The sequence below is a fragment of the Perognathus longimembris genome, chromosome 5 (genome assembly GCF_023159225.1).
Source record: "Perognathus longimembris pacificus isolate PPM17 chromosome 5, ASM2315922v1, whole genome shotgun sequence".
Lineage (NCBI taxonomy): Eukaryota > Metazoa > Chordata > Mammalia > Rodentia > Heteromyidae > Perognathus > Perognathus longimembris.
Window position 1 is genome coordinate 75,393,967 of NC_063165.1, and position 14,610 is coordinate 75,408,576.

Genomic DNA, 14,610 nt, shown 5'->3' on the forward strand with positions numbered 1-14,610 from the left:
ATATTTACTTGAAAAGGAAAAAGGAGTAGCAACTTTACTAAATATATTTATAAGAAGAAAATCTTTAAGTAAATTGGAGTATATCATTTGAAATTAAAATACCATTTTGTCTCTACTATCTTTGTTCACAACTGAATTGTGTGTAGACATTGAGGCATGCTCAATAACAACGGTTGTTATGGGGTTAAAAGGCCAAGTTAAAGCAAGTCATTGGCAAGGGGAAAAGCCTTTATACTACTTTGTTAAGACAAGAACAAAGAGTCCATGGAAAGCACCAGGTGTGACATGGGAAAGATAAGGAACAAACTCTTCTGTGTACATATCACTCTTAGATTATTTAATGGCTTGAAAGATGACCTCTACCGAAAGGTGTGGCATGAAAGTGAGCATGAAACAGAACACTAATCATATATTTCAGCAACTCTGATTTCCAGTGGGCCGGGCCTAGCGCTGACAGTCAACATGTCCATTGTGAGACAGCTTTATTTCTCACATGAGTTTACCATTATCTTGGAAGCCCTAGTTCCTGGCAAGGCCTCTCTGCCTGCCTCCTTCCGTCGTTCTCCTTTCTTTCTGGGAGTCTCCTCTGCAGTGCTGTGGACTCTGGAATTGTGATTTTGGTTTTTACAACCCTCCCAATCAGGCAATCATTTGTTAGTGCTTGTCTTTCCATTGAGATGCAGGATCTAAGGCACCTCGGCGTCTGGATGACTTGTTACATCTCCCTTTTCACCTCTTTATATCATGAGATTAAATCATGAGGAGAGCTCAAGCAAGGTAATAAAATGTGGAATTAATTAACTGCACTGAAGATGATTATATTATGAGTTAAGTAGCTCCTTCTCAATATACTGTAACTACCACAATAAATAAACATATAAAAAGGCAGTTTTCAGGGGGTTTAATTTTCAGAAGAGCCTTCACTAATTCTATTAATATTTATTGAGTTCTATCAGTACCTATTGTATCTAACCTCATTCATTCTGATTAGAAATGTCTTTCTTTCACAGTAACACAAATTTATTGGTGACAGAATAAAGAAATCTTAAGCTTCCCCCAGTATTGTGATAAATATTTATTATCTTCTTTGACCCAGGTTCCTTAGTAGAGTATCTTGCATGTGAATGGTACTAGAAACAGGTTTTGGGAGAAAATTTGGGTGGAAAGAGAGGTATCTATGTATAAAAACTAAATCTAATATACTATTTTAACAGAAAATTGAAGAAAATAGAAAATATAATGAGATATATACATTATGTATATATATATATATAAAGAACTAAGTATTTTCTACGTTATTTTTATTTTATACAGTGGTAAAAAGGGTTTTTAAGGTTATTTGATTTGTTTTAGGTTAGTTAGTTGGGGTGATGAAAAATACTCTTTAAGACACCACTTCAAGTATTCTTTCTCATCTACCTTATAACTAGCTGCACAAAGGATGTACAATAATATTTAGAATACAAGGAAAGCTCCTTGACTTCTGAGCCTTCCAGGTGCTTTTAAATATGATGGAGAGGACAAATATGGTGTGCCTCATTATCATGCAGTCACATTATTCTGCTTTTTCATACATTTTGTTACTTGTCAATTGGCTTCAACCAGAAAACAACAAGGTTGGAGGAAGAAGAGCTGAGAATGAATAATTTTATTTCAGATCTATTGATTTGGCCTAATTATTCTTAGGTGGACAAGAGATTCAACCAAGACTGAAAATAATTTTTATAGTCTATCGCCAACTGAACAGGTGATATATAGAAATGTATGGAAATGGCTTAATGTAGAAAATTAGTTATTATGTTAAGACTGCTGCAAAATAGGCAGCTGAATGGACCATTACAAGTCCTTGCTGAGTCAAAAACTATAGTGATTATTTCGTTTAATGGATTCATTGGTGGAAAATTCCTTCAAGACCTATCTCTCATGCATGAGGGGTGATGACATTGCTTTCATTGAGCAAACATGAAAGCAGCTTCATTGCTTTGTAGTCACTTGGACTTAACATTGATACTTTCTGAAAGCAACTGCGTTTCTTACAACATCTCCCATTCTCGTGACCTGCTCCGGACAGTCAGCAGCGCCTGATCTCATTGTTTGGAAGCTCATCCTTCTCTTCCTGAGAAAGAACTGTTTATTTGATGTTCAGCCAACATAGCCAAGAGGAGAAAGAAGTACAATAAAACAAAAAAAAAATCAAACCCAAACAAACTTAATCATTTAGTGATTTGGGGCAGTGGAACAATGATCAAGAGAGAACATAAAGCTTTCAATTCACTATATTTAGGATATTAGATGCAGGGTTTGATTCTTCTGTTATTGGAGCAATGTAAAGATACTGAGCAATACCAGGGTTATAGATCTGCCCCACCTTTGGGCTTCTTCCAGCTGCCACAGTCTGCAGAAGAGAATAAAAGAAATTGAGTTTGAATGCCTTAATGGGTTCTGCATTTTCCATTTCACACAGGCCCCACCATTCCCCATTCCCTCTCAGTTTTGTGACATCAACCCTGCTACTAAAGCCGTAGAGGTTGCAGCGCCTTGTATGCATGAACTTTGTTTGGTCTTCCACTTCTAGTGTCTGGTAAATGTCTATGTTTGTCATAGAGTTGACATTTGGGAAGCATAAAGTAGATAAATGAATGAACAGAACTGGACAGTGGATATGCATATTTGCTTTAAGATGGTCCAGCCATGTATTATATGAATGACTTTCCTGAAATGATCTCAGTATGTGTCATTATATGGGGGAGAGTGATAGGAACTTTCTCATTTTGTGGGGCAAAGGGAAGCTTGACTTTTTCTTGCCATCTGTATTCCTGTCAGTTTATCAAGCAGTTTATCAAGTTGATTTGTGACATAAATTAATCAGCATTATTTTTCACATTATTTTTGAGTGATCAATGTCTTAGAAAATAATATCTATACTACTTCTCTTCAAATAATTATTAAACACATCTAAATAATATGAAGAGAGATCCCACTATGATCAGGTTTAATCTTTTTTTAAATAAAAAAATTAGGCTAGTTCAGCAGAATTTGGTTGATTCTGAAATACAACATTTAAAAACATATTTTTACAGATTTCCATTTGTTCAAAGACATTCATTCTTTTCAGTGGAATGCAGTAATATTCTACTGGGGTTTCTTTGTCAGTATTTACCAAGTCTCCATGATATACTGTTTGCTTTAATGTACCTGATTTCTTTATCCTTTAGCAAAAAAAAAAATAGACATGAAATACTCACCTCACAGAGTCAGGCCAGTGAAGCAAACTCTCTTCACAATGTGGGTGTGGCATCTGGGACCCTGTGCTTTGCTTTGAGCCTTGGTGATGTGTGGAGATTGACTTGAATCAAGCTCTCCTTTTACCTCACATTGTGCCATCATTTCAAGCAGGACTTTGTACATGAGTGTATTTCTTCCCTTTCCTTGACTTTTCATAAAGCCACAAAGACAAAGTTTACATGTTCAAGTTCACCTAGTGCTGCCAGAGTGCCTTGTCCTTGCCCAGGACTAATTATGTTTAAAAAGGCAAGGTAGCGCAATCTTTTCCCATCCAGTATTTCAGTGAGTACAATCTACGGACTTCTCTGATGTTTAGATTGGCTGACATTCAAGAACAACAACAACAACAACAACATTGCCTAACATCTCTTAGGATACCCCAAATCTTCTAAACCTCAGTGAGGTATTTAAACAAGCTGCAAATGTCCATTCTAAGCACTAGTCTCTGTCTTGAGCCAATAATATTGATTTATACTTGAAGGAAATGGACATAGAAGGATACTATGTTTGTGGTTTGTAAATTTCACAGAATTATTGGGCTATAAATGAAGGATTAGTTCATAAGTTTCACCTTGGTCTTATTTTACTAATATAAATCCTGTAAACATACTCCATTTGATTAATGTGAGTGAAAACTGTCATGCACATTAGTGTATCTTTTAAATACCAGAAGCATCTTACCTCTTGGTAATTCCATTATATTGATTTTCCCAGGGTAATGGGGAAGAATTTAATTTAGTTTAAAAATATGAATAATGTTCACACCTGCAAACCATTATTCTGCCTCCTTCAATTTCAAGGTCTTACTCACATCATCTTACGTTTCATTGCTTTGTTTGGGGAGAGTGTTGAAAAAGCAAAATTGTAGGACGTGCCACTATTGTTGATTCTAAGTGAAAAGCCATAGGCTATCAACACTGCTAGTGCCTATTTGCCTTATTATGATAGAAAAAAAAAAGACATTTTCTCCCAACTTTCCCTAGAGTGGATTGGGTGGCACCTTGCTTCATATGATATGAATCACACGCTTTCTTTCTTTTCAGAGTTCTATATTCCTGTAATCACTTTGTCAACTTTAAGAGGGAGAGGGAAATGTTTTGATTGAAGGAAAAACAAATGTTCTGGTTAGACATAATCTAGTCAGACATTCACCTTGAGAAGCTGTTTCATATTCAGAGAATAACCAGGGCATTTTGGGGAGCAATGATGAGAGATGTTGTTATCTAACGAAGTCACATGGATATTTAATTAATTCCATATTTGGGAACAAGGAACCACGTTAAGCAATGAGAGTATGGTTACGGTTTGAATTCTGAACCCACAGAACGGTTATAAAGAAACGGAGCTAAAAATGATTGCATCCAGTTAATTCATTCGCTTGTTGAGAGCACAAAAAACAAGGAAAGGTTCATGCCTCAGTTTAGGGCCACTTACTGAGCAGGGGCCTTGACAAATCATAATATACCCCAACAAGGTGTTGGAGTGGCTATAAAAGCCAATAGAACCCCAGGCTCCCGTATAGACGTGCAGTGACCTGATTTAATAGGGCAATGGTTAGTTCTGCTATAGTCCCCTCAGGTTAGAGCTTGTTTGGAATATGGTCTTTATTTCAGAGCACTATGTTTTAAGAGAGATATTCATAAATTGGAGAGCTTCCACAGAGAGGGTACAGCACATGGGGGGAGCCGAGGAGACCAGGTTAGTGAATTGAAAGACCTCGGTGTAGATTGAAAATGGAAGACTGACAGGACACATGAAAACTAGGTTGAGCTATTTAAAGGTCTGCTGTACAGCAACATGGTTAGCCTTATTAACAGAACCATTTTGAGTCAACTAAATGCACTCAAAAAGTTCTGAGGTAGCAGAAGACTATTAATAGGTGCTGGAAATTGATTTTACAAATAAATTTTCTGGATGATTTCTAAAGCAGAAGATTGCATAGGACCTTGTTCTATGACTCAAAGGCTTCTTCTAACTTAGCATATAAATTTCAGTTATTTAATAAAATGTATAGTTCACTTTCTTTTTCTGAGAGGAGAAATTCAATGGTTAGTGGCTTGCATTGTCTTTATTAACAGAGTTAAATCTGTAATTATGACAGTGGGCTGGGCTGTTCTTGAGTAAAGGTTATGAATTCATTGCAATAGGCTGAGGGCCAAGAGATAATGATCTTATGCAGACATAAATCTGAAATACTCCATGAAAATGTTGAAAAATATTATCAGAATCCATCACAGCTAGGGCTCCCTTGTCAAGCAGAGAGCCAACAATGGGTCCTTCAGTCGTTGCCAGCCTACTGTGGGACTCCCAGCACTGTGGGCTGCATGGGGTGAAGAGTGGAAAGGAAGGCAAAATGCTGTGGAGGGAATCCAGAACCAACGGCTCCATGGCATCTACAATACATATCTGTGTTCACAGGGAAGCTTTCTCCCACCTAATTGAAAGGGAAAAATTATACATCTTAGTTTAGTTTTATATTTGATACTTTTTGGAGGTTGAAAGTAGAAAGACAAATAACATTAAGTCTCCAGGTAGGTCATGCAGGAAAATGTGTGGCTTCACTGATAAATTTAGGGTCTGAATGAAACTGTGGACATTCAAATTCCCATTGTGAAGCCAGGCACCAGTACTCAGGCCTATAATCCTAGCCATTCTGGAAGCTGAGGCCTGAGGATTATGGTATGAACAGCCTAGGGCAGGAAAGTCCATGAAACTCTTGCCTCTAATTAGCCAGCAAAAAGCCAGAAGTGGAGCTCTGACTTAAGTGATAGGGCATTAGCCTTGAGCACAAAAGCTAAGGGATAGAAAGAACTAAGGCCCTGAGTTTAAGAGCCAGTACTGGCATGTATACACACACACACACACACACACACACACACACACACACACACACACACACACTTCCATAGTGTCTAAGCAGCAAGTCTAGAATGTGACTGTTGCCCATTCCACAAAGAAATGTTTTAGGCTGAATCTGGTTTCATGAGGACCTTGATTGAGGTAGTCTAGTCTGATTGAGGGGAACTGTTCTGTGATTTTTTTTCTTTTATTCTAGTCCTGGGGCTTGAACTCAGGGCCTAGGCAATGTCCCTGAGCTTTTCTGCTCCTGTTTAGAACCATAGCATCACTTCTGGCTTTGGGGGTAGTTAATTAGAAATAAGAGTCTCATGAACTTTCTTGCCTAGGCTGGCTTTGAACCATGATCCTCAGATCACAGCTTCCTGAGTGGCTAGGACTCTAAACAAGAGCCACTAGTGTCTAGCTACTTTGAAATATCTTAAATGTAGTATTCAAGGTCAAGTTGCTCATAAATGGCACAGAGATGAGGCCACTCCTTTAGTTATACTATCTTATTTTCTAGGTCTAATTCATTACTTAGCTTTATCCCTAGAATATTTTCATCCTAGTGGAATCAGCCTAAACAGGGAGAGAAGTCCTGAGAAGCCCTGCCAGGGTCAGAGATTTGGCTGCCTGAAGAGCCTGACTACACCTTGTCATTAGTGTGCATGGCAGGTTAATAGCCTTACTGGGAAAGCTACTTTTTGTATCATTACTCACCTGTAATGCACACCCATCCTGAGCAGGGTAGGTTGGTCTTAATCTCTGAGTAGATAGTGTCTCTAAAATAATTCCAAGTGAGAATTAGAAATCCTAAGGATCTGTATATTAAAAATCAGCCAAGCCCAGCTTCCTCTTTTTATTGTCTTCATAGAACCAGTACTTCTTAAATATTCATGAAAACAGCAGCAGTTTCAGCTGAAAGAGCTCCATAAGATGAGTAGTTCTTGGAATTTTATACTCATGGTGGAATTTGGATTCATTTCTAAGTTTCCCCTGTAAGAATTTGAAATCCCTTTGCAAAGCTTGTATTGCTTTCATTTACTGAAAATGATCCTTAGTGAGACAGGACCCGAAGGACATTAAAAACCCATTATAGTTCACTTCCTGAAGCCATGGATTTGGTCATCCACAGGTAACACACAGGGAAGGTAGAGTTTCCTTCCCAGCACAGCTGCAGGGCTGCCCAAGTTGTGTCTTTACCAAGTGTTTGTTGAATGAATAAATACATTCTGCTTGTGACTATGGCTGATTCATAGCAGGCCACTTCCATTCTAATGATCTTTAAATCATTACAGGGATTACAGGACATCAGAGCCATTATTCAATCCTTCGTGTGTGTGTGTGTGTGTGTGTGTGTGTGTGTGTGTGTGTGTGTGTGTGTGTGCCAGTATTGGGGTTTGAACTCAGGATTATGCAGCCTTGCATGGCTTTCTCACTTGAGGCTGGAACAAAGTCACTTTAACCATAGCTCCACTTGTGGCTTTTTTGCTGGTTAATTGGAGAGAAGAGTGTCAAAGTCTTTTCTGCCTGGGATGGCTTTGAATCATGATCTTCAGAGCTCGGTCTCCTGAGTAGCTAGGATTACGGGAATGACCACCAGGGCACAGCTTACAATCTTTCATTTTAAAGAAACAGCAACATCATTAAATTAAGTACTAAAGGGACAGTATAAGTAAGGATATAGAGAGAAACATGGATGGTATTTTGACTGATGTAAAAAAATGTTTGGCTATGTACCCCCTTCCCACTTTGCTCTCTGTGAAGTAGATGGTGTAGAAGTACAGATACAATGAAGTTAATCCACTCCTGAAATAAAAGATGTTTATAACGTATAGGTTTTTCCAAGAAGGAAATGCGTTCTTTTCCCAACCTCTGAATTGCTCTTTATTAAAAAGAACAGTGTTTGTTCAGTTTTATTTCTCTCGATGTGGGATGATAATATTGCCATGGATGATGTATAATCAGTTTTTATGGGTGATGTTCCCACAGGAGTGGTTTGGAAATGGACATATTACCCTGTGGTATTCAAAGCTCTCATGTTGCCCTCGTGAATACAGTTTTATGTTTCTGTGTGTCTTCCAGTCATACAGAATGGACAGAAAGGCATCTCATTTGAAAGGACAATGAGCCAGGGAGGGTTTGAACTGACATTCACACCCCGCCCCCCCCCCCCCCAGTGAGTCTGTGCATTTGTCATGAGGAAGAACTCTTGTGACAACACAGCAGTCTTATTGCTGTCTGACTTTGTTTTTCTGAAGCATTCCTTCCTTCTAAGCTGGTTAGTCTAGATTGGCTTTAAAGTCAGCATTGAGATATCCAAATCTGATTTTGTTTTGAAAGTATGAGTATCAATGGCATTTGAGTCATAAGAGATACTTCAAGCTGAACTTTGGCTGAGTTCCTAACTTATCTCAGTGCTATTGAGTCTGTTGGAAAAAAAACAACCCTCAGATGTAGTCAATCAGGACAAAACAAATCTCAATGGTCAATAGGATTTTTAATTGCAAAGATTTCCTCTGACATGAGTGTTAATGAATGTTAAAGCAATGACATAAAAAGACATTACTTGTTTAATGATTGATAGAATAAGAAAAACACAAGGTCTTTTGTTAGATAAGTGACTACTGTTTAGTGTTCCTTTACCTCTAGAGTATCAGAAGTCATCTCTCCATAGGCAGGAATGGCCTAAGAGCTGAGGCGGCGAGCTATAATGCTGTCTATTACATAATAACTGAAGCAGGAAGGCAAATTGGCATTAAGTTAGCTAGTTTTGGTTTTTTTCACATGGCAACTTGGACAGTACTTAAAATTCTTTTTGCATTCTTTATGCAGACTTTTTGCTTCTGAAGACATTAAGTAAGCAGATAGATGTTTTTTTGCAAATGTTTTGTTTAACTGCACAGAATTCCATATTGCTCCAAAATGTTGGAAAAACATATTTTTGTTTGTGGTATTGCAGATTATTGTGTAATACGAGTCTACATGGAGGGACAGCAAAGACCTTCAGGTTAGACACCAAAGAGTTCTGTTTACATAAGACCATGTTTAGGCTTCTGGAGTGTCCAGTATTTGCTCTAACATGATCTTAGCATGCTGAAGGAATGAATGGTGACATGTGGTTGAAATGATGCAGGTCAACTTGGCTGCACACATAGGGAGTTGTGAGAAGCACCATACATTAGTTCCTATGTTCCGAACCAGCAAAACACCTTTGCATTCCAGAAGTACTAGGTTGGTTCATGGTGATTTCATTTTGTTACTCTTTAATTAGTTTTTATTTTATTATTTGCAAATCCAGTCATTTATAATAACATATATAATAACATCTTGGTTTGTAAGTGATTTGGGAAGCTGATCCACAGTATTAGAATACATTTTAGGAGCAGCGGGTATGGATTTCAATCACAGTCTATCACAATTTGCCAATTACCATTTTCCCCAGCATGCTATGTGGTCACTAGTGGTCTACAAAAATGGGTGTGATTGTACTCTTGGTGGTAAGTCCATACTTCATACTCGTCATGGCTTCTCAACGAGCAAGTTTGCTGTAGCTGTTGAAGGGCTGTGAGAAGTGAAGCTTGCTTCTGGGATCACCAGCCTTTTGCCAAGAATGGTTCTCTGACTTTATACTTTTTCTCTCACACACACTTCTTTTTCTATACATTTCAGAAGGTAGCAGGACATTCCTTCTCAGTCCTGTGGGCATTCTCATGTCCTGCCTGAAAACTTAACCCAAGATGTCAATGCCAACAAGAAAGAAATGACTTATGAGTCACATGGCAGGAGGAAAACAGCAGGGGCAGCTCCTACTCCTGGGGAGAGGTTGATGTGGCTTTGGCCAGAGAGGCCACTGGGAAGGGAAGGGCCCTGGTTTCTGTCCCCTTCTGCTCTCCAGGTGCTTAACCTCTTCCTGAGTGTCTATAGGTGCTGTTACCTGAACTGAGCATTGTCAAATCAGCCCAAGAAAGGTTATTGTGGTTAAAGTGGAAAAACCAATCTAACATCTTACTATTATGTGATGGCTGAAAGGCCTGAAAAGGTGGGGTATGGGGGGTAATCTCACTTTCTTTTTTCACTCCTCCATAAATGTGCTTGTGGTCGGAGAACTTGTTTTCTATTCTCTTTGTGCAGTCATTTATAAAGGTCTGTGAAAGGTGTCTTTGCTCTGGCTTTGTTTAATTCTTCTGGAGGAGGAGATTAGCTCAGAGAATGTCCCAGCTAAAACTTGCCCAGATCTTCACATTCACACTGACTCTCACAGGAAAGAGATGTGAAGCTTTTCCTGGCTATTTGAGGGAAAATAACTCCCATGTCCACATTAAAATTCTTCTAGAGCATCTGCCAGTTTATTTTAATGGACTTCAGTGATGGTTTTAAGGCATAATGGAAATATTTTCTGCATGTACAATGAGATCCATATAATAAGCTCTTTAAATACATGTATGTACATCACACCTCCACTTTTACTTTTCTTAAATTTTGAAAGTGATATTGTACTTTCTAGTGTATTTTTCACAATTACACATAATCACCTGAGACATTTTGACACTACTTTAGGATTTTAGAGGAACAGATTTAAATCTACTCTGGAAAAAGAAAAACAATCGGCATACTGACATTTGGGAATGCTGCCACCAGGTGGTGGCCGGTCCCTTGAGTCATAAGTTATTGCAAGTTAAAAGTTGTAATTTTTGCCAGCCCAGTAGCTCATGCCTGTAATCCTAGCTACTTAGGAGGCTGAGATCTGAGGATTGTGGTTTGAGGTCACCCTGGGCAGGAAAGTCTTCACGAAAGTCTCATGTCCAATGAGCCACCAAAAAATAAAAAATTACAAAGAAGAAGTCACAAGTGGAGCACACTGTGGCTCAGGTGGTAGAGGGCTCGTCTTGAACAAGCCTCAGGACCAGCACCAAAACAAAAAGGTTTTATTTAATCCTTTTAAGTAAAACCAGTAAAACAAAAATAAAAAGCTCTTCTTTAAACAATATCTTACAAGCTCATTATACAAAATAGGCAAGAGTCAACCAAGTTATGATGGCTGAAGTGAAGAGACATTGCAAAGCCCATTATCTGTATCTACGGTTTTATGTGGTTTTTTTTTTTTTTAACCTTTGGTGAAGGATCTTAGGAACACAGTTTGATAATCCTCTCCTTTATACTGTGTGTATCTGGGATTAAGATATAAACCACTTAAAAATCTAGACCAATACCCAAGCAATAGAAAAGATGCTCCATCTAGAGCAGGAAAGAAGACTAGAACACTTCTCAGAGGCTGATGGAGGGCAAATATGTGTGTAGACCGGGAGTTAGTGTGGATGTCAGAAGACGCAGACATGGATGGAGCACAAACAGAAACCCAGGCTGCAGAGACCTCTTTCTAAACCAAGGAGGCTCTGCTGGGGCAGAGTTGGGGCATGCAGGGAATTCTGGAGCAAGAGAGATGATTGCCCTAAGAGTCAATGATTGCCTAAATTGCTTCAGACCTTGAGATTCAGTAAAGTCTAGTTTCCTAGAGCAATTTTGGGGTTCCAGAATGAGAAGTCAGCATCTTCCAAACTGTCAAGCTCCTTCTCTCTGTTTCTGTGGAACCTTCACCCTCATCCAACCAGAAGACAGCCACACACCAGCATCACAGCAGCCTGAATACTGACCTGCCCAGGACAGTATTCCTCCAGGTTATGGGTTCTGCTCTGACCCTCTCAGGCTGTGTTGTGACAAACACTTTAAGTCTGTCAATGGTTTGTAAACAGCTTTCTTACAAAAGACCAAAGCTAATGACATTTTAAAACATTGTTCTCTTTACCTTGAATATACCTGTCTGTATAAATTTCAATCTCTCCTGGGTAGTATGTTTCTCAAAGGATTCTTTTCTGTCAAAATACCTTGTTTTTGTTGGTATTGGATTTTGAACTACTCAAGAGCTTCATGTTTCTTGGCTAGAGCTCTACTACTTGCACCAAGTCTCCAGTCCTCCTATTTGCTGGTTATTTTGAAGGGTGTGTGTGTGATGGATTTTCCATACTGGGCTAGCTTCACCCTTCAGATCCTAGCCTCCTAAGTAACTAAGATTATAAGGATGAGCCAGAGGCATCATCTGACTATCAAAATATCTCTAAACAGAGAACCTAATACTACCTTTGAACAGGGAAATAGATGAGGGTGGTAATATAATCATCCTACAATAAAGAACACTGAAACGCAGTAGGATTAAGTGTATATAACAGAACAAACAAAAAAAGAATCCATTAACCAACTAAACCTGAAGAGAAATTTCAAAATAAACCAATAAAACAAATCATTTTAAGGCCTTCTTCACATATATACATGTGGTCTAGATTCAGTGATGAGTTTCTAGTTGATGGGTGAGAAAGATTAGAATAAACAAGTTGAAATATCGAGGCAATAATAGGTAGTGCAAGAAGGACCCTCACAGCTCAGAGCCCTGAACCCGAGGCCTCTATCTGAGGGTGGCAGTGGGTTTCTTGGTGACTCTCACTCTTAGCTGGGGCCAGGCACTGCTGATTAGCTGGTAGTCCATAAAGCTTTCATCTCATTGATTCTTTAGATATGAACCGAGGAACTATTATATGTCAGAATGGTTTCTGGAATCTAGACAAATTCTCTACCCTCCTGGAATTTACTAGTGGGTGAGAAGACAGTGGACACAAAACCAAGAAAATATATAAGGATATTTGGTAAGGCTAAGTGCTTTGAAGGTGGGCCAGGGATAGAGTACAGAGAGAGGATGGTAGCCTGCTCAAGAGGTGGTCCTCAAGAGAGGGCTCTAGCCCCTCTGAGAGGAGGTATTTCAGCAAAGACATGTGGGAATGTCCCAGTGAGTATGGCCAGCTTCAGGACCAGCCTTCCAGGCCAAGAGATGAACCACAGGACAAAGAAACCAAGAAGGATAAGACTGGTTGTTTTAAAGAATCAGAAAGCCACCACTGAAGGCTTGAGTGAACAAATGAGGAACACGTTGAGGCCAGAGTTGGGTATGGAAGGTTGAGTATGAGGAGAAATGAAGGGAAGACTCGACAGGTGTGTGCAGAAGAGATGTGGGTATATGTAGAGCCATGAAGGCAAGGTAGAGCCCTCGCAGGACATCTAGTTGATGAGAGTGGTGGCTTGTGATAGGGTCTGCTCCTGCCAGGTAACATTTCTTTCTGACTCTGTGTGCTTTGTTGGTTCATTTTATCTGATTCTTCCTAGGATCAGGATCTAAAAGACAAATCTCAGCCAGTTGTTGGCTTCATGGCAGTTCCAACTGTTGGTGTTATGATGGCCTGGAGCTGAGTTCTTGGACAAGTGGCACCACCTCACTAAGCTTTGGTGGTCCACATAGGGTCCTTTTTGTCAGGTCTCACATCCACTGAGTCCTAATTTTTGTGATTGAACCTTAATGAGCTCCACCACCCAAGATGACCACACGGGTAATGGAAGTCATTAGAATGCCGCACATGCCTCTGAATTGAATATAATTTGATCCAGATCCGTTTCCATTCTCTGGGAGCCTGCAAACATTCTGAATACCCAAGTTCAGATCCTCAGCTTTGTATTCAACTGACTGGCAACTGTGATGAGGACCAGAAAGATCTCTGAGTAAAGTCTACCCTCAATGCTCTTCCTTTCTTATACCCCATTCTCTTCCATTTAATCTTCCTGGCCATTTAATCTTCGTGGTCCTTGCCAGCCCTTCAGGGCCTTCCACTGAGCTCATTTGAATGTGAGGATCCATGAGAATAGACGTTGGGAATTGCCTGCTTCTTCTAGTGTTGGCCTATATGGCACTCAACAGTAGGTGAGTGTGTCTTCTTCAGAAAACAATAAACAGGACCCTCATCAGCTCTAGGGGTGAGTTTCATGGCAAGAGAATGTATGACATTTCATTCTTTAATAGTATTTAAGCGTGGATGCAGCCTTTATCACTGTCTTTAAAACACATGAAATACCTAACTCATTTCCTAAGCATAAGGGTCATAACTCATGTCTCATATAGAAAAGCAAATACAAATTTTGAAAAGTGAATCTGCTGAAACAAATCTGGACTTATGCATTCTTGCCTGAAGTATATAGATCACCTGACACTAGACATGTGATCAGATCATACAGTGTGGAATACCTGTTCCTCAAGGCAATTCTGTAAGTTAGGCCTAGTGTCTAATACCTGATGTGAAGGATATAGAATAGCCATGTGCACCCCCCAAAACAATAAAACCAGTTTGGGGGGGATCAGCATGCATATACATTGCTTAGAAAAACATTTCAGAAAGGTTGGTACATTTATGCCTTGAAATAGATCCCACTTTTAATAATGGGTGCTGTAATGATGACTATATCAAGTGGGTTAATTAACTTGCCATTTGGTTTTAGCTGTAACTTGGCCAAAGTTATTGAGGGAATAGATTTCCCTGGTTTTAATGTGTTCCATACCAGACATTTGCCCACATCACCTAAACATAAACTGATCTTCTCTGCTGCAGACAG

General features: G+C 39.3%; 1 protein-coding gene across 9 annotated transcripts in view; it reads left to right on the forward strand.

Moving 5' to 3' along the window:
• Mecom (MDS1 and EVI1 complex locus) overlaps window positions 1-14,610 on the forward strand; it is a 568,324-nt gene that overhangs the window by 358,170 nt on the left and 195,544 nt on the right. Inside the window, exon 3 of one of the 9 annotated variants that reach the window (XM_048347168.1) lies at window positions 6,998-9,209. The exons of the other annotated variants lie outside the window; for them this stretch is intronic. Coding sequence (XP_048203125.1) covers window positions 6,998-7,045 — 48 coding nt within the window. The 3' untranslated portion in view covers window positions 7,046-9,209. Of the gene's footprint in view, window positions 1-6,997; window positions 9,210-14,610 lie in introns of those variants that run through there. 9 annotated transcript variants of the gene reach the window in all.